General features: G+C 35.3%; 1 protein-coding gene across 2 annotated transcripts in view; it reads left to right on the top strand.

Moving 5' to 3' along the window:
- Positions 1–24,686, top strand: part of LOC135833965 (glycine receptor subunit beta-type 4-like) — a 258,934-nt gene that overhangs the window by 80,179 nt on the left and 154,069 nt on the right. For both annotated transcript variants that reach the window (XM_065347798.1, XM_065347800.1), the window contains exon 2: positions 23,071–23,159. In XM_065347798.1, coding sequence (XP_065203870.1) covers positions 23,071–23,159 — 89 coding nt within the window. The remainder of the gene's footprint in view (positions 1–23,070; positions 23,160–24,686) is intronic.

Raw genomic sequence — 24,686 nt, 5'->3', positions numbered from 1 at the left:
TTACTCAATTTTTGGTGAATCATTCGCGAACTAATTGAATTATTTTTTGTGAATCATTTGCGAACGAATTGATTTGTAAAAGTGACTCGTTCGCGAACGAATCGATTCATTTACTCAATTTTTGGTGAATCATTCGCGAATTAATCGATTTATTCACTCAATTTTTGGTGAATCATTCGCGAAAGAATTGAATTATTTTTTGTGAATCATTCGCGAACGAATTGATTTGTATAAGTTACTCGTTCGCGAACGAAACGATTCATTTACTCAATTTTTGGTGAATCATTCGCGAACTAATTGAATTATTTTTTGTGAATCATTTGCGAACGAATTGATTTGTAAAAGTGACTCGTTCGTGAACGAATCGATTCATTTACTCAATTTTTGGTGAATCATTCACGAACGAATTGATTTGTAAAAGTGACTCGTTCGTGAACGAATCGATTCATTTACTCAATTTTTGGTGAATCATTCGCGAACAAATTGAATTATTTTTTGTGAAGCATTTGCAAACGAATTGATTTTTATATGTAAGTGACTCATTCGCGAACAAATGGATTCATTTACTCAATTGTTGGTGAATCATTCACGAACGAATTGAATTATTTTTTGTGAATCATTCGCAAACGAATTGATTCGTATAAGTGATTTATTTACTCCATTTTTGATGAATCATTCGCGAACGAATTGAATCATTTTTTGTGAATTATTCACGAACGAATTGATTTGTTCAAGTGACTCGTTCGCGAACGAATCGATTCATTTGCTCAATTTTTGACAAATCATTCGCGAACGAATTGATTCGCATAAGTGACTCATTCGCGAACGAATAGATTCATAAATTAAAGCATTGATTAATTCGTTGGCGAATGGTTCTTTCAAAAATTGATCAGTTCGTTCATGAATGATTCGCCAAAAATTGAGAGTCGTATCAGTACTTTGTAGGAATTGTGGAGGCCTAGTGAGATTTCAAGTTTAGTCGAAATCGGTTCAGCTGTGTTCTAGGTAATGAGTTCTAAAAAATTTTGAAAAAAAATTTTGTCGCTCAATAAACTTGAAAGCTTTGAGCTTTTGGAACATGATGAAGGCAAGATCGGTAGATCAAAATCGGTTCAAATTTTACCTGAGAAATTCAATTTTGAATGAATTTTGTGCCCAAGTAACCCCACTACGTCAGAGAACGTACGCAGGCTATTGGACCATTTGCATACGAATAGATTCATTTTTAGCGAATCATACTCCAACGAATTGATTAATTGATTCATCAATTTATAAACCAATTCGTTCGCGAATGGTTTACCAAAAATTATTCTGATTCGTTCGTCAACAATTCGACAAAATTTGATTGAATGGATCGATTCGTTCGCGAATGAGTCACTTATACAAATCAATTCGTTCGCGAACGATTCATCAAAAATTATTTAATTCGTTGGTGAACGATTCAACAAAAATTGATTGAATGAATCGACTCGTTCGCGAATAAATTGTCCAACTCATTCGTGAATGATTCGCCAAAAATTATGTAATTCGTTCGTGAACGATTCAACAAAAATTAAATTAATGAATCGACTCGTTCACGAACGAATCATCTATACGAATCAATCCGTTCAGGAGGGAATATATTGTTCAACTCGTTCGTGAATGATTCACCAAAAATTAATCAAATGAATTGATCCGTTCGCGAACGAGTCGCTTATACAAATCAATTCGTTCATGAATGATTCACCAAAAATGAATCAAATGAGTCGATTCGTTCGCGTACGAGTCACTTATACGAATCAACTCGTTCACGAATGATTCATCAAAAATCATTCAATTCGTTCGCAGATGATTCACCAAAAATTGAATGAATTAATCGATTCGTTTGCGAACGAGTCCCTAAAAATTGATTAATTCGTTCGAGAACGATTCCTCGAAAATTAATCGTTTGTGAATGATTCGATTCGATTCAATTTGCTTCGCATGAAAACAGATCACTTCCTTTACAATAGTTTCACAAAACGCGAATCAACTCGTTCACAAATCATTGGATCCTTTGAGCTTTCGGAATTTGATGATGATGCCGAAATGTCCGGCAAGTAGCCTAGTTGTGATAAAAAATTCGAAAAAAAATAAAAAACCAAAAAAAAAATTAGAAACGGAATTCTACGAAGGATTTTTGTTGAGATACCATCTGATGTGCCCACCGAATCGTCGATTTGTAGAAATATAGCTTTCTGGTCATTTTAATTCTTCCACGGCTTGGCTATTTCAAATAAGGAGTATTTTTCTGAAAGTTTATTAAATCTGACTTCGTGTGGGAAGAATTTTTGGAAAAATATCAAAATAACCTAACGAGGTTTCCAAACTGTATAATAAGTTTCAAAAATTACAAACATTTCAAAAGATCTGCATACTTTGAAAAAATATTACAAAAAATTGTTTTAATATCGAAACACAGCGAGGTATTGTTTGCTTCAGGCGTAGAAACCTAACGATAGCGCCCGCAATAATAAAATATTTTTTAGCCACCGGAATGTACGCAATACACAAAGAAAGAAAAATGAGAAACAGGGTTAAAATGTTTTTAATTTCAAATGGTCGTTATAAATGTAAAATATACCTAATTTTTAACAGTGCATTGAGCAATAATACAAGACCCAACAGATCGTATGCAAAGCAGCAGCAGAACTTCTACGACGCCAACGGGACAAAGTAATTTATAAAACATTTTTATTAAGAAAAAAAAAACTTCGATAATTAGCCCAACGTTCATTATTGCCCCGCGAATTTTTCGGCAACGAATTCGCGATTGCGGGCATACATCAAAAGGAATAATTTTATGAATAAATTATAACGCGTTTATTTTCATTTCGCGTTATTAACAAAATTGTATAATTTGCGGATTTTTCCTTCTTTTTCTTTTTTTTTTTCTAAATTACATCGTATTTTTGAAACGTTCGTTAAGTCTTACAACTCAGTTATTATAAATGCTAATCAGCGTGTATATATACACAGCTTTTTTTTTTTTGAGACGAAAAATTTCTTCGAGTGGATTAGCATTGAAATGTACGCGTTATAATCACTATCGGAGCTTATTGCGAAGGATTTTTTTAATGGTGCTGGATAAAAAGCGACGAGATTGGAATGAGTAAAAAGCACGAACGTGATGTTTGATTAAATTTTCATAGCGAAGTGAAATTTTTCGGCGCGTTAGAAGAACAGGACCAAAAAAAAAAAGACGATAATGGTTTTTGTTTGTTTTTTTTTCACTCGCTATCTGCCCAGTCCCCGAAGAGCAGGGCAAACGCGCGGAAGAGATGCGTCGACGAAAGGTTCGCGATAGTGACAAAAATTATAACTCGGTTTGGAGTCTCGAAGCGACATGGTTGTGGTATGAGGGTGGCGATGGCGTGCGGGGTCAATGTTCCAATGTTCGTTAGCTATACATAGCGGTGATATCGTTTTGAAAATGTACGAATAGCACGACGAAGGCGAGGCAATTTGCCATCTAACTCGGTGTATTTGACACGCCGCATATTCATCGAAGTGTTAAATTAACTCATCATTCATTACGGTCCACTGGCGTATCTGGCTAGTGGCTGCCGTGTCATCGCGTCACTCTCGTTTTAAAAACCTAGCAATTTTTTCTGTCAAAAAACTGAGTTGGGTATGCTCATGCACTCCAAAGCGAGAGTAAAAAAATTTACAATTTTTCATATTTTTCGGACGATTGTTCGACTTTTCAGACTGAAACAATGAAGTTAATGAGCCAGTTTATTTTCTCCCTGCATTTTTTTTTAGTCTACATCAATCCGCTGTGAAATAAAATGCAGGCTTACCGCTTGCTGATAATACTTGTCTAGACACAAATTTAAAAAAAATCAGCACAAATAATGTAGTTTTTCAAAGAAAAAAATCTTGTAATCTATAAGTAGCCTACTTGCTACAGTACCTAATTTTGGCTAAAAAAAATTGAAATTCAAAAAATAATCGCAGACGGTGATGCACCATTTTCCCTCATGTTGTGTTCATGGAACATTAAATTTAACCCATCCTTTTTACTATAAAAAAAATATCATCATTTTCAGGCGAGCTAAGCCTACCAGATTTGAGATCGTGCTAGAAAAAAGGAAAGAACAACCTAATACGAATTTAATGAAATCAGAACAAAGCCGAGAAAATTGTTTGTTTATTATTTCGTAATCACATATATGCAAAACATGCTGAGAAGGTCGTAAGCCGAATGAGGAAAACATTGTGTACATTTCTTGGTTAGCAAATGGGCGTGATATCTTGATAAAATAATACCGATACTTTGAATTGTATACATAGTTAATAGTTATAGTGCAATAATCAGAATGTAATGAAATTAGGGCTCCGCTTTTGCTTAAGATGATTTACTTCAAATTGACATTTGTCATATGGAGAGTGTGGAGTGATCATATTGAAAAAATTACTCACAGATGCCATTCAAAAAAAATAAGATGATATTCGTACTCAGTGCTCCCAAAAACTTAATAGACGTTACACGATTTTTTCAATTTTCTCAAATTTTAGGGGATCGAGGGAGGGTGTTGAAGGAGCTTAGTAGAAAAAAATATTATATCCATATTCAGTGCTCATAGAAACGTATGAAACGGTATGTCAAACGATACCCACCTATTTATTTTGCTTTTTTTTACATTTTGACCAAGATATTGGGGCTTTTACCCCCCCCCCCCTCCCCACCGGTTTTATGAATCCCATCACAGAAAGTTCATCGTTATAAAATTCTTATGATAAAAATGTACACACCGTGGATATTAAAAAATTGCCAATCATATTTTCAAAATTTAGTAAGCTTTCGAAATATACAGCAATAAAAAAGCTCAACTTTGAACTTTTGAAAATTTTGGTAAATACTTTGAAAACCACTTTCAATCAAGTACATAGAAAGGTCGTCTGGAAGAAGGTGAGACTGGCCTCGGCGTTTGTTGGCAACACTGCGAATGGTCAAAAACAACTGCAGGACGTTAATATTTGGAGTTTTTTCTATCGAATGACCTATTCACAATTGAATTTCGATGAAAACCTCTGTCTACAGTGACACTTTGAAAAAAAGTACTATGCAAAACCCCTCCAGGTTTTGGGGATAGTGTGTTTTTTGCGAGTTTCCAAAGATGAGTGTTCTGGACACAAATTGACCTAGAAAGCTGAAATTTGGGATATACTCTATTTTTGACATGCCAAATCGATTGAAAACGGTTTCAAACCAATTTGAGCAGTTTTGGAGCCTCCAGCAGGTTTTTGAAACTTTGGAAGATTACGCAAAATGTCGTTTAACGTTGACAGAAGAGTTCGCGAAGGCTTTTGTTAAATGGCAAGAGTGTATGGATGACTGTTTGAAAGTCAATGATGCTTATTTTGAAAAGGGCATTCGTATGTTATTTAGGGAATATTTTGTTTTGATTTTTACGAGTTTTTTCATTGTTTTCAGATGGGTTAAAAAAACCTGGAGGGGTTTTGCACAGTACTTTTTTTCAAAGTGTCACTGTAGACAGAGGTTTTCATCGAAATTCAATTGTGCATAGGTCATTCGATAGAAAAAACTCCAAATATTAACGTCCTGCAGTTGTTTTTGACCATACGCAGTGTTGCCAACAAACGCCGAGGCCAGTCTCACCTTCTTCCAGACCGCCTTTGTATCTTCAAAACACTGTAAACAGATTTTATCCAAAATGCAGCAGTCTCCAGCAATATGACTCCAGCGTTTGGCATTAAATATGAGGAAAAATTTCAACAACTGAAAAAACTTTTTTCCCCAAGGGTAGTTGGTGAGGTCAATATGATATAATGATTTCCATCCCTTAAAAATAAAAATAATCTACAAAAAATTTTGAGTCAACATGTGAGTGAGTTAAACCGAAAACCAGGTTGATTTGAATCTTGTCGTATTTACGGCGAACAAGTTAGGCAACATTAATTAACGTGTGTTAATAAAATTGCCTATCTTGTTCGCCGTAAATACGATATTTTTATGTATATCGTAAGCTTTAAAAAGGTACCATCGATGAGATTACGTTACAAACGGAGGGTGAAGGCTTCGTCCTTGGGGTTGTATGATCAATGTTGAACGCTGAAGGGGACTAGGGGGTTGCTACCTCGATGTAATTTCCCCATTCAATTCAGCAACATTATGAAAATTCGGCACGATTCTTTTTCTTACAAATTTACAGAAACTAATAGTTACACAGTACGAAATTCATCAAATGCCATTTTCCTTCTTCCAGAGAACCCCACCCCCTCCCTGCGCGGTGGGTCAAATTACAATTCAAGAAGAAATTGGCTATTTCTGTGCGAAAGGAAATGGATTTTTACTTTTAAAAATCAAGTTTTAAGGGTGAAAAAAACCAAAAAAGGCAAACTAAGAGCCATTCGATAGAACATGAAAAGTTGTTTAACATATCCAGAAGCCGGTCTCGTAGAACAACCGGTTCTGAAAATGCTCATTTGGTGCCTAAAATGCTGGTTCTGTGCACATGTGTCAAAATGCTAAATTTATACAGTCAAACCTGGATAAGTGGAATCGCAAGGGAAACGGATTTTTTTCCACTTACATAGGTTTTCCACTAAAGTAGGTTTCACTTATAGAGGTTGAACAAATTGGAATTCCAGTTACGGAGGTTTTCGTTTCCCTACCACTTCCACATCTAAACCTATGTTAAAGTCTTATATAAGTGGAATTTTATTCTGAGTAGCAGGACCTCTGGAACTGAAATGTTGCTTTCGTTTTACCTCTATAAGTGAAACTCCCCTCCTTCTTACCTCTTTAACTGGAACGAATTTCACTTCTGGAGGTGCTATTATGATAAATGTTTCAGTTATAGAGGTAAGAAGGAAAAGAATTTCATTTATATAGAGGTAAAACGAAAGCAACATTTCAGTTCCAGAAGTTTTGCTACTCAAAACAAAATTCCACTTACATAGGTTCTGTTTCCATTTAAAGAGGTGACTTTAACATGGGTTTAGATAGAGAAGTGCTAGGGAAACGAATTTTATTCCACTTATAGAGGTTTTCCACTTACATGGGTTCCACTTATCCAAGTTTGACTGTACCAAAAAATGTCAATTTTTTAATAATTGGCCAACAATCCTCATTGTGCCTTGTTTTTGGCTCTTGAGCCAAAAATTCTGAACTTCTGCCACCAAAAAATCACAACTTTTGTAAAAAATGTTGATTTTATGTGAAAATTGCAAATTTTGAGCTCATTTTGTTCTCATAAGTATGTTTAAAATGCGCATCTTGCTCCAAAAATTCTAATTTAGTTCTGAAGGTACTCATTTTAGTGCTATAGATGTTAATTTGGTGCCAAAAATACTAATTTTGGGCTGAAAATATGTAAATTGGAGGGGAGAGGGTGACCTAAATTTGTAGTTTTGGGAGTTTCGACTTTTCAACCCCTTTCCACCTCTTTTTCTTTCTTCTTTGTCCTGTTTGTAGCGTTTTTGAAAAGTTCACTTCGAAAAAGCATGGGGTGAAGAATTTCACACCATCAAAAAAATTGGTCCGTACCTTCTGTCGAATTTTAGGTTTTAGTTGTAGCTACCTCGTCCTTATTCTGGTAATCGTTCACTCTCAACACCAAAACTGATCTTATTTCTACCCTCTTCTCGAGAGAGCCATTGTCCCAAATTTTTGTTAAAAGTTAGGTCTTTTAGAGGCATTGATGAACCAGATTTTCATGATCGTTCGACCCCCCCCCCCACCCAATAAAATGGACTCTGGCAAGAGGAATAATGAATTGGATCTAAAATTTTGAAAATACATTGAATTGAGTCGTTTAAAATATAAGATGCAATGAGGTAAATATAAAATCGTAAGTATGCTGCGCATATTTTTTGGTATTTTTTTTCAAGCAGCAATCTCTTGTCATCAGTTATCCTTCTCGCTCCTCCATAATTTTCATTCATAAAGCTAGATTCAATCGAACCTTCTGAATACGAATATGAGATCAGAATTGAGACTGCGGATCACCAATAATTTTTTCAATAAATTTTGAAGAATTACTTCCTTGATGTTTCAATGAGCCTTTGAATGAAGAGATGAGGAATAAAATCCATTTCTCAGGATAAAAAATTCAAGTCACGTTTTGCAGTGAGGCACTCATACCGCCTACAAGATCTCACTAATATGTACTGAAATTGAACCTCTCTGTGCAAACACAGGCATACGACGTATAAAACGTAAAAAATTCTCCGATTTGTAAATTACCTATAATCCCTATGCTTTAGATGTCCAAAGGAAAGTATCCATCATGTTGGTCAAATTTTGAAAAAATTAACAGAAAGTAGCCCAAAAAAAATCATGAAAAAAAGTTGGCCAACAAGCCCCGGTCTCCCCTAAATAAGGGATGAAGTTGAAAGGTTTGGAAATTTTCTAAATCCAAGATTAGCATTTTAAATACCTGTTTCATGAAATTGAAACGAAGTGCAAAACACTATTGATATTTTCTGCCATTTCAATGAAATATCAATTCTAGAATTCCCCAACTAAATTATTAAAATGGCGATCCCAAACTAAATCTTCAATTTTTTGGTGAGGAAGTTTTTATAGTTTAAAATTGAATCATTAGTACCTACCCGCGTGCAGATTATTTACATTTTCAATTAGAATTTAGACGCGAATTTCTTTTAAAACCAAAAATCATCAAAGTTGAAAAAAAAAATGAAATACAAAACCGAGGAATTCTAAGTTTTGCATTAACTACGTATATTGGAATTTTCAAACGAAAGCTTCGAATATTGATGACGAAGTCAAACCGTTATCTAGGAATACTGTTTGTAAAGTTTTCAGCTTGAAAAAAGTTTTTCCAAAGACTTTTTAGTTTTTGCATGTCTCCAATTCTGAAATGGAAACTCGTCGTCATTTTGTTTAAGAAGCAAGGGACGAATAAACGAGAGTTCTTGCAAGGTTCACCTCGATTTATTTTCATAGGGGTCTCGTTGTCGTCATACCGTACTTTACTTACCTAATTATCTAATCTAGCAATGTTTAAATTGAAACATTACACCTTGCAGACAGACATTTTGAATTTCTTCGACCTCGTAATCGATCTTCGAATTGCAATTCGCAGCCTCGCTCATCCATCATACTACGAAAGTGAGCAGCTTGAGAACTGTTCAAAGCTCAAGATAATCACTTCAAAAAGGTCCATAGAGTGTGTGGTTTACGAGGTGATTAACCTGATCTAGCGTGCATTTGGTTCAAAGTATTCAAATTATATACCTACACCATACCGCAAGCTAAAGATCAACAACACGAATGGGTATATGACTCTAGATAGGAATATATACTGCGGATACGTTTGTGTATCACGAGTATACACACCGGTGGGTTATTTTCGTTATCAAATTACCGCCGCGGCGCTGGTGTAGTATACACAAGGCAGCGTGTATAATGCACACTCGATTCGTCGCTTCGAATAATATACTGTTGGTAAAAGAGGAAACGGCGAGAAACAGGAGGCAGCGAAAAGTTTAAAATTGTACCCTGACTAAAGGCGAGAGTAGAGCGCAGTGATGGCGGTGGATGGCGGTAGGTTTCTTCTACTTCATCTCTTCGTCTCGCTGAATATGACATATTTAATTACACGGCCGCAGACGCAGCTATGGCAGACGCCCCGCAACAACCACCATTCTGGGCGAAAAGGGATGCGACAGGGATGGAATGGTATCATCGTCGCCGCAACTCAGCCTTCTTCATCCTCTTTCGTCTTTTTCTACACGCCAACAGGCTGTATACCTACGCGACGAGTACACCATCGCAAAATGATAGAGCAAGTACATACAAGTACATCGTAGGTGTGCATGTGGGTACGTAATACGTATATAGTCTATGTACTCGTACTACATGATGAAACATGTTAAAGCCTCCGAGCACGAGTTACGTATACGTGTACCTCACTTTTTGCCATGTTTTACGCGTTTTGCTCTGCTCTGCTATGCTCGTTCGGCTTTCTCGTATACCTACCTTGCCATTCCATTTTTCGCCAGTTTGTGTGTACATTGTGTACTATATACCTATTACCTACCAGTAAATGTACATACGAGTATATGGAACTTATGCGAGTGTGAGTGTGTAATTCGAGACTTTATTTTATCTCGTTAACGGGCACGAGCAAGCGAAGATAAAATTCCAATAAAGATAACTTTACGCTGGAGCGCAGAACTTTAGTTCTCTTTCCCATGCTGGCATTAAAGCGTACGCACTTGAACACGAAAACCACTACATACTTCATTAATATTCGATGTTTCATCAATGCATCTTGTTTGCATAACACTAGGCAACAATTTGGAACTGTTTTTGCGTGTTATTGGGCTGCAGATGCATTTAATCGATAGTTTAGATCATAAAACAAATAACTGGACGAGTTTTTTAAAATCTGAGTCGTTTTTGTGGTCAGGAGAGATAGTAAAAGTTGCGAAAATTACCATTTTTGCACGACTTCGAAAGTTCATAGTGACATTCGTATTGTTTTGGGGAAAAAAACGAAGGTCATTTTTGGATTTTACGAACTTTTTAAAGTACCTAAACTAATTTCTCCAATCTTTGTTTTGGTAAAACAATACAGATGTCGTTATGAATTCTTGAAGGTCATTTTTGCAACTTTGGAAATTTCCTCCAACTGCAAAAACAATGCAAATTGAGAAAAAAATCTTGCGCAGCGCGCAAGATCAACCGACTTTTCCCTAGCACACATTGCTAATTTACAAAAAATTACCGGTAATTTACTAAGAATTGCTGGTACTGGTAATTTACCACGAATTACCAGTAAATTACCAACCAAGAATTACCAGTAATTTACCAACCAAGAATTACCAGTAATTTACCAACGAAGAATTACCAGAAATTTACCAACTAAGACTTACGAGTAACTTACCAAAAAATACTGGCAATTTACCAACCAAGAATTACCAGAAATTTAATTTACCAAGAATTACCAGTAAATTACCAACCAAGAATTACCAGTAATTTACCAACCAAGAATTACTAGTAATTTACCAACCAAGAATTATCAGAAATTTACCAACCAAGAATTACGAGTAATTTACCAAAAAATACTGGTAATTTACCAAAAATCATTGGTAATTTACTAAAAACTACCGGTACAATTACCAAAAAGCACCAGTAATTTATTTCAAAAAAATTATCAAAAGTTACCTGTAATCAGCTAAGGTTATGCGTTTTTTACCAAAAATTACAAGTAATTCACCAAAAATAACTAATTATTTTATTTACTGAAAATTACTATTAATTTACCAAAAAAAATTATCAAAATTTACTGGCCAATTACCAAAAACTTTACGTTTTTTTAAAACAAAAATTACCAGTTATTCGCCAAAAATAACTATTGACTTGCAATTCGCGATTCCAATACTAGAAATTTTGAAAAATTTTGATTTTTGATTGCAAAAAAATTATTTAGGTAATATACCAAAAAAAAATTATCAAAAGTTACTAGCTATTCACCAAAAACTTTACGTTTTTTTTAAACAAGTAGGTACCTATTACAACCAGTTATTCGCCAAAAATAACTATTGATTTGCAATTCGCGATTCCAATACTAGAAATTTTGAAAAATTTTGATTTTTGATTGCAAAAAATTATTAAGGTAATATTAAAAAAATTAAAAGGATGAAATTTAAAAAAAAAGTCAGTAAAAAAAATCGACAAAAAATTTTCATCTCTTGACTCACGCGGGATTCGATCACCCGACCTCCGGCGCACCAATCTTCAACCTACACACCCTAACCACCCCATCAGTTTGTTGAGAAGGAGCCATTTTCGAGATATAAGGGTTTACAAATATTTCAGCTTATCCATAACGTTGAAACACACTTAAAGGTTCATATCTCGTAAACGGCTGAATCGATTTCGACCAAATTAAAAATTTCTCTAGTTCAGTATCACAGCAATATTTTGCCATCATCAGTTTCGACTTAAAGTTCGGAGCTTTTGAGTTCAGCGTGACACAAATTTATACATAAATTGATATATAAATAAATACATACATATATATACATGTAAAAACCATACATTACGAGATCCGTTTTATATAAAATCGGGCATTGCGAGATCCTGAGATCCTTTTGCCGGATCTCGCAAGTTCTCTCATATGCCATGGTACTCGTGAGATCCGGGGGACCCTGTACACACATTTTCAGCCGGATCTCGTTTTGCCTACTATTCATATACTTATATACAATTTTTGAAAATAGATAAACGACGCATCTTGCGAGATCCACCCCCAAATCAGGTTTAGGCCGTTGGTGGATCTCGGTTTATGCGGATCGCGAAATTGATGGCGGCAATGCATAGAAAGGCACTGTTTATACACTGGAACGTGCGTTCGAACGAAGTTGTAGGGTTAGATCCCCATTTCAGCCAATTTCTCTCCTTTTAAGGTTGCAAAAGTCCAACAACATTCTGATCTATGGTAAAATTGTAGAAATTCGATCATAAAATTCCTTTTATGGCCTCGAATACACATTAACATCTTCGGTAGCTCATATTTATTGTTCATTCACCTATTTGAAATAAGATGATCTTTGAGACTTTGGTGATAAACTACATAAACGCCAAATGGAGTTGAGGAAAATGAGGAAGAGAAGGGAATATAAGGGTCAAAATTCCAGTAATTAATATCCAAACCAAACACACCAGCGAAAAATAAATTTATTCAACGAGAAGAGCTTTCAGCAATTTGTTCAATTCGTAAAAGCAAAAAAAATCACAAGAATAAATCATAATTAGGTATGCGTTCCAAATGTTCCACTTAATTGATGATGCCACTCGACGAGACTTACCAAAAAATGTCAATTGGGAAATAATTTGGAAGTCTTGTTTTTTAATTTTGCTCTGTTTTGTTCTTGAAAAGGAGTGTTATTGTAAGAGTTTTTACCAAAAATGAAAAATGTTCAAAAAAATTGCAGATTTAAAATTCTTTCTAATTTTAGGAAGCTTTATATTAAAGGATCGATTTTTTTTGTTAGGGTAAGGGGAATTTTTTCTTGAAAATATGATTATTTAGAATAATTCTGGCGCTGCATACCTGTAAGAAATTTTCAAAAATTTATTTATTTGAATTATTCCATGCTTATTGAATATGTAGGTACGTACCTTCAATTTTAGAGAACTCCATAGTCTATTACAAGGAGACCAAACTAGGTAGCTTAAGATGCCAAGAGAGAGTTTTTCGTGAAAAGAGCATTATTTAGCAAAATGCTGACGCTGATATGAGAAAATTTTTGCATAAATTGGTTGTTCTCCATTTTTTTGATCCTTATTTTTTTAAGCATGAGAAGCTCCTAGGCACGAGTCAATTTCAAAATTGAAGAGCTAAAATTTTCAAGGAACTCTCGTGTTGCAGTGTCTACTTTTTCGATAAGTATTCAGAAAAATTCTAGGACCGTTGGAAGCATCAGAGGAGCCCTGCATTGAGAAAAATTGCCCACTTTTTTGAAAAGCATGTAATATTTGAGATTACATAAATGCGTCAACTCAGTTTTTTCTTCTCAAATATTTCGCAATTATTCAAGGCTCCAAAACATCGAAATATAATTACCTACCATTTTTGAAATTCCAGGGAAGAAAAACTTTTCAGAATCAAAACATTAATTTATCCAAAATAAGCGATTTTCAAATTTACAGCTGCTCAGTATTAGTCCGGCATATGACAATAGGAGTAATTGCACCCCCCCGCTGATCCTCCGGGACACCTTTTTTCTTAAAGGGGACATCCTAAGGAACATTTTAAAGCAAATTTGTCCAAAAAAAAGTTGGCCTTACTTACAAAATGGCGGCCATTTTGATTGACAGGTCAGCAGAAATCAGATTTTGCGTTGCAACATAGGACTTGCACAAAATTTTTCAAACCTTACAAAGGTAGATTGAAAGATCATACAAAAATTTATCATCTGTAAAAATTTCAAGTGCTAAAGTGCATATTTTGATTTTTGGTGAATTTTTGAAAATCCAATTTAGGTCAAAAATGAGGGAAAAAATCAAAATTTTACCAAATTGACCAAGAAAGCTGAAATTTGAGATGTACCCTATTTTCGACATGTCAAATCGATTGGAGACGGTTTCAACCGGTTTTGAGCAGTTCTGGAGCCTCCAGCAGATTTTTTAAACTCGAAATTTCTACAAAATTCCATCAAATTGGAGTTGTAAAGCTGAAATTTATTCTAAAAACTAATTTCAGTACGCTACGATGTACTGCAGGCAAATTTCAAGTCGTTTTGGAGCCTCTAGCGACTTTTTGAAAATTCCTGAAGCCTACAGCAGGTTTTTGAAACTTTAAATTTTCACAAAATTTCATAAAACGGAGATGGAAAGCTGAAATTTACTCTACACTCCAATTTTAACACCCTCTGAAGGCGACTTCAGGTGGGTTCAAGTCGACTTTTTTGAAAATTACTGGAGCCTCCAGTAGATTTTTGAAATTTGAAATTTCCCCAAAATTTCATCAAACTGACATGGAAATGAGTCGAAATTCATTCTGCAAACTGATTTCAAGTCCTTTTAGAGCCTCCAGCGACTTTTTGAAAGGTTGTGTAGCGTTTTTTTGGAAAATTGAAACTTCCTAAAAGTAGCTGGAAGCTTCAAAACTATTTGAAACCACCATGTAGTCTGCGAAGTAAATTTCAGCTTTCCAACTCCATTTGATAAATTAATTTTGCGGGAATTTCAAGTTTCAAAAATCTACTGGAGGGTCCAGTAATTTTCAAAAAAGTCGCTGGAGGCTCTACAATTACTTGAACCCACCTGAAGTCGCCTTCAGAGAGTGTTAAAATTGGAATGTAGAGTAAATTTCAGCTTTCCATCTCCATTTTATGAAATTTTGTGAAAATTTAAAGTTTCAAAAATCTGCTGTAGGCTTCAGGAATTTTCAAAAAGTCGCTGGAAGCTCCAAAACAACTTGAAATTTACCTGCAGTACATCGTATCGTACTGAAATTAGTTTTTAGAATAAATTTCAGCTTTACAACTCCAATTTGATGGAATTTTGTGAGAATTTCGAGTTTCAAAAATCTGCTGGAGGCTCCAGAACTGCTCAAAACCGGTTGAAACCGTCTCCAATCGATTTGGCATGTCGAAAATAGGGTATATCCCAAAGTGGTTTTTGATTTTGATGAGAATGGTCTAAGTTGAAGCAGAATCTCAAATACCCACTAACGTTTATTGAACTGGGGTATTATCCCCAAAACAGGTTGGGAAGGAGCTAGAACGAAAAACAGGCTTTTTTGAAAAATCTCTTTATTTGAGGACTTGCTTACTTACTTACTTATACTTTCCTTCCTGAAGGGCCTCCAAAAATGAAAATTTTCCAAATTAACTGTCACCTCAGAATGAATGTCTTCACTGAATTTAGTCAAAATAAACAGACATTTTTTTTTTCATGAATCACTCATAAAGAAAATTTCACAAAATTTTTCTCAATTTTCATTTGATTTGGAAAACGAATGCGGTACGTGGGTGGAGGGATCTGATAAAAAAAATCCTTTGTATTAAGCGCTCGTGAAAACTTGAGAAGTAAAACGGTGTGTCACACGATATTTTATATACCTATATAGATAAATATTCTAGGGGGTAAACTCGTAACTTTTTTCTAGATTAACCAGCAAACTCATAACGTTTTGACAAACTCGTAACCTTTTTAGGACGTGACTTTTCGATGAGGTGCCATATGAATCTACAAGGTGTGGGGAGTCTACTGGAAAAGTTTGAGCAGGGACGTGAGATTGCTGTTTATACAATTTCACTTTTGACTCAATTTTCAAATGAGTACATAGCCTAATTAAAAGGTACGAGGATATGAGGAAAAGGTTTTTATTGCCAAGAATCATTTTTTACGTTTTTTACGTTCTTTTTGGTGATTTTGGTGGTTGAAGATGTCCTCTTTCACATGGCGTGGTCAAAAATCGTCTAAAATAAATTTTTGACTGCTGAATTTTAATTTTAAGTTGATTATACAGGTCCAAATTTTCGTGTTTTCCAATCTAAACATTGATTTTATGGGAAAAGTATGCATCCTAGGAAAAAAATGCAATGTAGGAAATTGTAGAGAATTAAATTTCCTTTCTGCTTAGAGCTGGTTATTTTTCTGTAGGATGCTTTGTTAAAAAAGCATTTGCGAAAAACAGAGACGTATGAGACTTTTAAAAAAAAGCTTTTCTGAAAAATTGATGTTCTGGCAATGAAATACCTTTCCACAGGTGACCCAAAAATCAAGTTAATATAACGCGGCCTAACATCGAGTACTATCAGGCCTATGGGGTGACGCGTCGAGCGTATGCACAGCAACGAAGTTACAGAGGGGTCTTGAGATTGCTGTTTATACAAAACGTTATGAGTTTACCTGTATGCGGCTATATATACATATTTTTACCAAAATTTTGGGGCTCCATAATCCCCTTCACCCCTTGATCGCGAATCACATTCCATTTACGATTCATCTGCAAAAGAGTCTGATTTCACATTTCCCGATTCATCTGCCAAACGAATCGAAATTGGAATCCGATTCAAGCGACTCTCAACACTTCTTTAAACAAGTCTAAATCGCACCGGCTCTGATTACAAGTACGATGTTGTATTACACGTCAAGTTACATTTATAACACGAAGCACTTCTATATACACACTATGTACATAATACACGTTAGGTACCTACCGTACTACAGAAAAGCGCTAAAACTAATTTAAACTTAGTGTACACGAAGAAAATCGCTGGCTGATACACTCTCATCTCTACATGACGAGTGAAGAGAGTGAAAAGAGGACGGTTCGTTTTGAGCTCGTGTGATTACAAAAAGTTCAAACAAAAACCAGAACGCAGTGTCGTCGTGTTCGTCATCGTTTCGTCGCCGCTGTATAGTCGAGAAATTAAGATGAAAACTAATAAACGTCGTCGACGTAACGAAAGACTCAAAGTTACTTTAAACTTTAATCATAATGCTTTCAGACTTTAATTAATTGGCTTTAAGCGGGAATTTCGACGAAATCACCAGGCTGTATAGAGTTATCGCTAGATAGCGAATGGCCAATGTTTTCGACACAATGTCGTGTCCATTTCTGACGTACTTATCTTTCACCTACTTACAACTTCTAATCGCGAGCATTTCGCAAATAAATGTACAAACGTAGAAATATCTAAACAGTCGAGTTGAGAATTTTTCTCAACGGAATCGAATGCACGTCTTTGCGTTTCGAATTTCAAGTTGAGGGGTTCGTAAATTACTACTGAAAATTCGTTTTCTTTATACTAGCTGTAGATTGTGTAAAATAGTTTGGAAACTAGCCTGCTTTCATCACTTTTGTTTTCTTCGGCGACTTCGATATTAGAATCAGTGGTCTGAGTCAATGAGGGTAAACTTTGTTGAAAAATTAATTCACAGAGATATGGTAAACAATGGAATTTTTTATCTCAATATTTCACTCTCTCGAATCTCAACTAAAGACTAATTTCATGCGATTTCATTTTATTCTCAAAATGGCTGCTGTCTTACGTCAAAGAAAACATCGCAGGGATACTCGAATATACACGAACACTTTCATTCATTCTCGTACAAACTTTTCCAAATTTCAGCCTACGTAAATAGGTAAGTCACATGTTGGAAAGCTTATTGGGGGAAGTTGAAATGTTGAACTGTCACGGTCATAGAGACACATACATTTAGTCGTAACATAGGTAACGTCTTACGCTATAAAGATACCTTTACGACTACGTGCTCGTAAAATAGGGTAAAAATGATCTGGAAAAGCTCGCCGGCAGCACTATTTTCACACCACAATAACACGTATGTATTCTAGCAATCCTCCTTTGAGAATGGCCGAAATCACCGACACGAAAATAAAAATCGAAATTTATCGTTGTCCGATGATTCCGCTTCTTCCAGCCCTGTTTCTAACTCGTTTTCCGTTGTCCTTTTTCACATCTCTACTCGTGCCATAGACTCGTATCCGTCAAGGTGTAAATTTTACGTTCTTCATAAATTATCGTCGAGTTGAATAAGAAACACGTTAACCGTCGAGCAGATTACCTATTGAAGCGTAATTCCGCGCCTCGTGAAAAAAAAATCAAACCGTCGTGAATCGTTTCACGTCAGACGAGGAAATTTCCGCACGTACGAGACAACATTGGCCTTTTTTGCTTTCAATTTCAATGGTCATCTCGATGGAGAAAAAATTGCGGTGGATTCGAGGATTGGAACAAATAATTTTTGTGCGTACGTGCGAAATTTTCACTTTAGCTGCCTACGTTCGGTTCGTTGTTATACTCGTATCCACGTCCTTCGTTACAGTCTCCGCATTACACACATCCATCGAATTACCACGTCAGCGAACAAATTGTCATCGTTAAAAACACGATTCGTTGAAAGTGCACGCCGTATAAAATGCGATAAAATTGTATTCCTACGCGGTACGTTGACAACTGTTACTCGTACAGATATCTACGCTGAAAAATATCATTCCAGCTGTTCATAGCCATGTTGGATGGGAGGGTTTCCGTCTCGAATTTATCGATATCTTTACCTACCATCGAGTCTGTATGTTTACTTCAAAATTGAAATGTTTTAAATCGTTTTTTCGCTACTGTATTATTCGCCATCGACCGACTCATTTTGAAGATAACACAATTTCATACTAATTTCCCATTTTTTTTTATTAACGTTTTGATTCAATAAATGAGAGAAAATTGATGGGAAATATTTAATAAAAACTAGCTACAAAGCGTTTTTTTTTTACTGTCGAAAAATGTGTCGACTGTTCGGCAATTTCATTCACTTCTACCAAACATCGTCGCACATTTTACGAGCTATTTTTCCAAATAAGCTTTAAAAATGCCTCGCTGCTTGTCCATAACCCAATTACATACACAGTTTTGTGAAATCTCGTCTTCATTTTCAGTGTGTTTTCTCTCTTCCTCTCGCACTCGGCTATTCTTCCATGTGCTATAAAACTTGCACCAAGCCTGCTTCATATTATGCTGTCGTTAGAAGTGATAAAGTGAGGAAAAGGGTAAAAAGAATCGCTGGTGCGCAAATGTTTCGTTTTGGAAATTTCCTTTTTTTTTTTGAATGCTTGAAAAATTCATTCAAATATATGTCTCATTCAGAACCTTTGATTTGAACCTTCGAAACGTCAACAAATTGCCATTTCAGACGTCCCATTGTTGAGGAAATGTTATTACCTATTTTAAAAAATAAAAAAAATAATGAATTTTTTCAGATTTTCTGATTTTGGCAGTATAATCACCAAAAAGTTGGATGTCACATGATTGATTTTCAGAAAAATGAGAGAAGGGGCAAGGAGGCTTTGAAGGAGTCAAATTTTAAAAAAATGAATAGATATTAATTTACATTCAGTGCTGTCACACAGATTGTGAGGCTTCTTGCCCCATGGACCATAATTCTGCGAATCCCATTATGAAAAATTCATGGGCAGTCGTGAATACCATAAAACATGTTTTAAAACTTCCAAACTATAGGTAGCTCCGAAATTTGGCAAAATTTTGGAAATTGATCCAAGTATCAAAAAAGCTCAACTTTGAAGTATTGAAATTTTCGACTAATATTTTAGAAACTACCCTCTTACCTAATCACTTTTAAAATGTTACAAATAGATTTCGGTCCTCCAAGTTGCAGTAGTCCCTAAGAATTAAACTCCAAAATTGATTCTGTCGAGAAAATATCAATTTTTGTGAAAAAAAACAACAACAAAGAATCCGTCTCACCTGCTCTTAAGGGTTTTGGAGGAGCCATGACAGTGTTTTAAATTTTTTTCAATAAAAATAACCTAGGTACCTACAAAAAAATTTTAATCAAAAACTGGATGTCTCAAACCCAAAACCAAGCTGATATAACATGAATTGACCCTGTCGTATTTACGGCAAACAAGTTAGGCAATTTTATTAACGCGTTAATCAAAGCGTTAATAAAGTTGCCTATATTGTTTGCCGTAAATACGATATTGTTTATTCATTGTACTCAAGCATTAGTCCGGCATATGACAATAGCGGTAATTGCACCCCCCCCCCCCCCCCCGCCGATCCTCCGGGACTACTTTTTTTCTTAAAAGGGACATCCTAAGGAACATTTTAAAGCAAACTTGCCCAAAGAAAAGTTGGCCTTACTTACAAAATGGCAGCCATTTTGATTGACAGGTCAGCCGAAATCTCAGATTCTGCGTTTCAACATAGGACTTGCACGAAATTTCTCAAACATTACAAAAATAGATCGAAATATCATGCAAAAATTTATCACCTGTCAAAATTTCAAGTGCTAAAGTGCGTTTTTCGATTTTTTTTTACTAAATTGACCAGGAAAGCTAAAAATTGAGATATACCCTACTTTCGATATGCCAAATCGATTGGAAATGGTTTCAACCCGTTTTGAGCAGTACTGGAGCATCCAGCAGATTTTTGAAACTCGAAATTCCCACAAAATTTCATCAAATTGCGGAGTTGTAAAGCTGATATTTATTCTAAAAGCTAATTTCAATATGCTACGAAGTACTGCAGGTGAATTTCAAGTCGATTTGGAGCCTCCAGCGACTTTTTAAAAATTCCTGAAGTCTCCAGCAGATTTTTGAAACTTCAAAAGCTGAAATTTACCCTACATTACAATTTCAACACCCTCTGAAGACGACTTCAAGTGGGTTCAAGTCATTTTAGAGCCTCCAGCGACCTTTTTGAAAATTACTGGAGCCTCCAGTAGATTTTTGAAACTTGAAATCCCGCAACATTAATTTATCAAATGGAGTTGGCAAGCTGAAATTTACTTCGCAGACTACATGGTGGTTTCAAATGGTTTTGAAGCTTCCTGCTACTTTTATGAAATTTCAATTTTCCAAAAAGACGCCATACAACCTTTCAAAAAGTCGCTGGAGGCTCCAAAATGACTTGAAATCCACCGTCAGTCAACTTCGTAGCGTATTGAAATTAGTTTGCAGAATGCATTTCGACTCTCCATTTCAGTTTGATGAAATTTTGGAGAAATTTCAAGTTTCAAAAATCTACTGGGGGCTCCAGTAATTTTTAAAAAAGTCGCTGGAGCCTCTAAAATGACTTGAACCCACCTGAAGTCGTCTTCAGAGGGTGTTAAAATTGTGGTGTAGAGTAAATTTCAGCTTTCCATCTCCATTTGATGAAATTTTGTAAACATTTGAAGTTTCAAAAATCTGCTGGAGGCTTTAGGAATTTCTAAAAAGTCGCTGGAGGCTTCAAAACGATTGGAAATTCAAAACTGCAGTACTTCGTAGCGTATTGAAATTAGTTTTCAGAATAAATATCAGCTTTACAACTCCAATTTGATGGAATTTTGTGGGAATTTCGAGTTTCAAAAATCTGCTGGAGGCTCCAGTACTGCTCAAAACGGGTTTGAAACCATTTCTAATCGATTTGGCATATCGAAAGTAGGGTATATCCCAAATTTTTCGTCATTGTGGGCAAGAGTGGGGTGGGATTTTTTTTGGCTTCAACATTTCTCTAACCGTACCCAACAATGTTTCTTCAAAACGTCAAGAATCCGAAGACAGGGACATTTCACCTATTTTACCCTGGAATACTCTTTAAAAATCGACCAAGGTTATCGGTAAAATCGTTTTGAAATACTTCATTTATATAGGTAGATGGAGTAGATATGAATCGATAGCGAATTTAGGAGGGGAAAATAGAATTATATCTATCTACGCTATTTGTATCAAAATTTAACGATGCTTCTGTAATTTTTTCCTTTTTCCAACAAAGAACATAATATGTTTTCTTGAAAGGAATAAAAGAAAATTGTGATTGCAGATATTTTTGGTATAGCAAAAGGCTATCGAAGGTCAACTAAAATATATTTTCTCAATATAATTTGTGCTTTTCATTGTATATTGAAAACACACGTGTAGTTGTGGTGACATCTCTCTACTTTACTGTAGGTCGATCGGGCAAAAAAAATTTAAACATCAATTCAATTCATTTAATTGAGAAAAAAAAACGTAAATTCAAGACAGGTACCTACTTGTACTCATTTTTTTCTGAGCATAATAATTATTCTCAAAGTTTGGGCCAATTTGACTAAAATAAAAAGAGAGCGGATAACTTGAATGAATAGACAGACTTGTGACGATTTGTCGAAGTGATGTTGTTAAAGTGACCGGTCGTGACCGACCTCTTCGTGTAATCGAATTGGGGGTAAAAGCCGGAATTCCGTTTGTCTACGAATCGTACCTAATTCGAGGCTGATATTTTTCTCAACTTTGATGTAGAGCGTTCTTTTTCGAGTGTTTCCGGCAGCGTTTCTCCAATATACAATAAAGCATCGACCATATTTTGAACGATATTGCGAATTGTTGGTTTTACACGGCGTGCGTACATAACTTAATTAAATTTCAACATCTTTCGTGCTGCGAGGCATGGATTTCGAGAAATGAGCGGATATAGAGGATTTTGATCGTACATACAAGTAGGCTACATACTCGTACGTCTTAGGTACGTTTTTGTTTATACCGTTCAAGTTGCGTAGGTGTACCGAAATGAGTTTCGTCGATTTTCTTCATTATTGTATAGATTGTTTAACCACTGTGCAGGAAAGTGCCAGTTGAATGAAATGGTACGTGCTCAGATGAAAGAGTATCTTTGTGTACTCCTACTCCGTATATACCTACTTATTAAACCGATCGTGAACATTTGTGTCTTCTTTTGAGTGGCGATGCGACCCGACCGACGAGGAAAAAGTAGCGGTTAATTTAAATGCTAAATGAGCTCATTTCGTTGCGTCTTGAGGGATCTATTCAATTCGTAAGGTTCGCCCTGCTCCAATAAGCAACGTATACTCACAGTGTGCACAGGCAATCCGTATTCGCGAATCTCGAGTTGTGATGAAATTGCATCATTTTTCATTTCCAACGGACTAACCCTACGTGATAGTCGAGCGTGAAGTTTGAAAAATTGATGACGTTATTTTTTGTATATTTCTCTTGATCTTAACAATTTTTTTTCTGTTTTTATCCTATCTTCGAGATGAATTCTTAATTTGAATTTTTTTTTCGTGTTTTGTTTTAGACGTGGAGCTAAAATGGACCATTTGCAGATTTTGGATAGTTTATTTAAACAAGGATACGATCGGAGAGCTACACCTACAAACCATCTAAGTAAGTTTTATTTTCTGTTATAAGTAGGTACTGGATAGTTGGTGAATTTCTTCCAAAGATTTTACCAGTTCCTATTGTGTCGATCTCATGATTCAAAGGAAATATCTGCCCCGGAAATTAATCTCTTAACTGAAATTCATAAATGCATTATTATTTATTAGCTCTTACATGGGTAGGTACAAATTAATATTTATCAAAGTTTAAGACAATGATTGACTTGGAATGATTTTCCAAAAAGTCATCCAGCCAGTCTGAAAGAAGATGAAAACTCGCATTGGGAATACAGTATCAATTTTTTTGGCTCAGTAGGTTACAGTGATGAATAATCGTTGGAGTTTTTCCTTAAAGTTTTGCCAGTGTAGCTGTAGTTCTCAAAATACTCAGCATTAAAGTGTTAAACACCCGATGATTTTACAATTGTCTGAGGTAGGGCAACCTAATTGCAAAATTTAAGGTCATTTTTTTGGAAAATTGCCTTTTTGTATTTTTTGCACAAAGAATCAAAATCTGATTACAAACAGAAATGGGTAACAAAATTTAATTGATATTTTATGGCGGTAGTCTTGGTGAGATAAACAGCCCATTTTACGAATTTGACACAAGACGAGAAATTTGTTTTCTTTGTATAATCTGTTGAGAATGTATTCGAAATGTTTTCAATCTTTTCCTCGTCTTTTGGCATCATTTCTTTAATTTTCTTATTTAACTTATAATTTAATTGGAGTCTCAATGGAAATGAGCAATCTTAGGGTGGATTTCCCAAAATATAAGTCAGTAAATTTTGACCAAATTCTGCAGAAACCTTCACTTGAAGTGGAAAGTCATTCAGAAAACATTCAAGTTCTAGGGATGCCGTTGGAGAGGGGAAACGGACTCTCAAAGAAAGAGAATTTTCGAAAAAAAATGTGGATACTTTTTTCACTCCTGTCACCACTCAACCTATTTATTCGTGTTTTGAAAACTTTTTATCTAGAATATTTCGCATTAGCCATGCCAAAACATCGAAAAGGGAAATTTCTGAAACTGAGGAAATATGTATTTTGGAACGGAATGGTGCCAATTTTTGAAAGTACCGACATTATTGCCAATTTCAAAAATACCTCCAAGAAAAATAATCAAAAACATGACAATTTTTCAATTTTTTTTTTAAATTTTCATCAGTAACTACAAAATTGGCACCTCTGCGTCCCAAAATATTTCCCTTGTTCCAGGAATTGTGTATTTTGATGTTTTAGCTTGACCAGCAATGCAAAATATTGAAGAAAAAAATTTTCAAAACTTGAATTTATCCAGAAATAAGAGATTTGCAAATTTTTGATTGCCCAGTAGAACCCTGAAAGTCCCAAAATTGGTTGGGTAGCGACAAAATTGAAAAACAACGTTTTTTTCAAAAATGCTGCGTCTTTGAAGGCCCATTTTCTCACCTTCAAAGACACCTCCAAAGCTAAAATGTTTTTTGAGTAATTTTCAACTTAAAACGATGGTTGCTGCTGAATTTGGTGACAATTTGCTGTTTTTTTGCATGCT

Source organism: Planococcus citri, chromosome 2 (assembly GCF_950023065.1).
Source record: "Planococcus citri chromosome 2, ihPlaCitr1.1, whole genome shotgun sequence".
NCBI classification, from domain to species: Eukaryota; Metazoa; Arthropoda; class Insecta; order Hemiptera; family Pseudococcidae; genus Planococcus; species Planococcus citri.
This window is presented reverse-complemented; position numbering and strand designations above follow the sequence as displayed.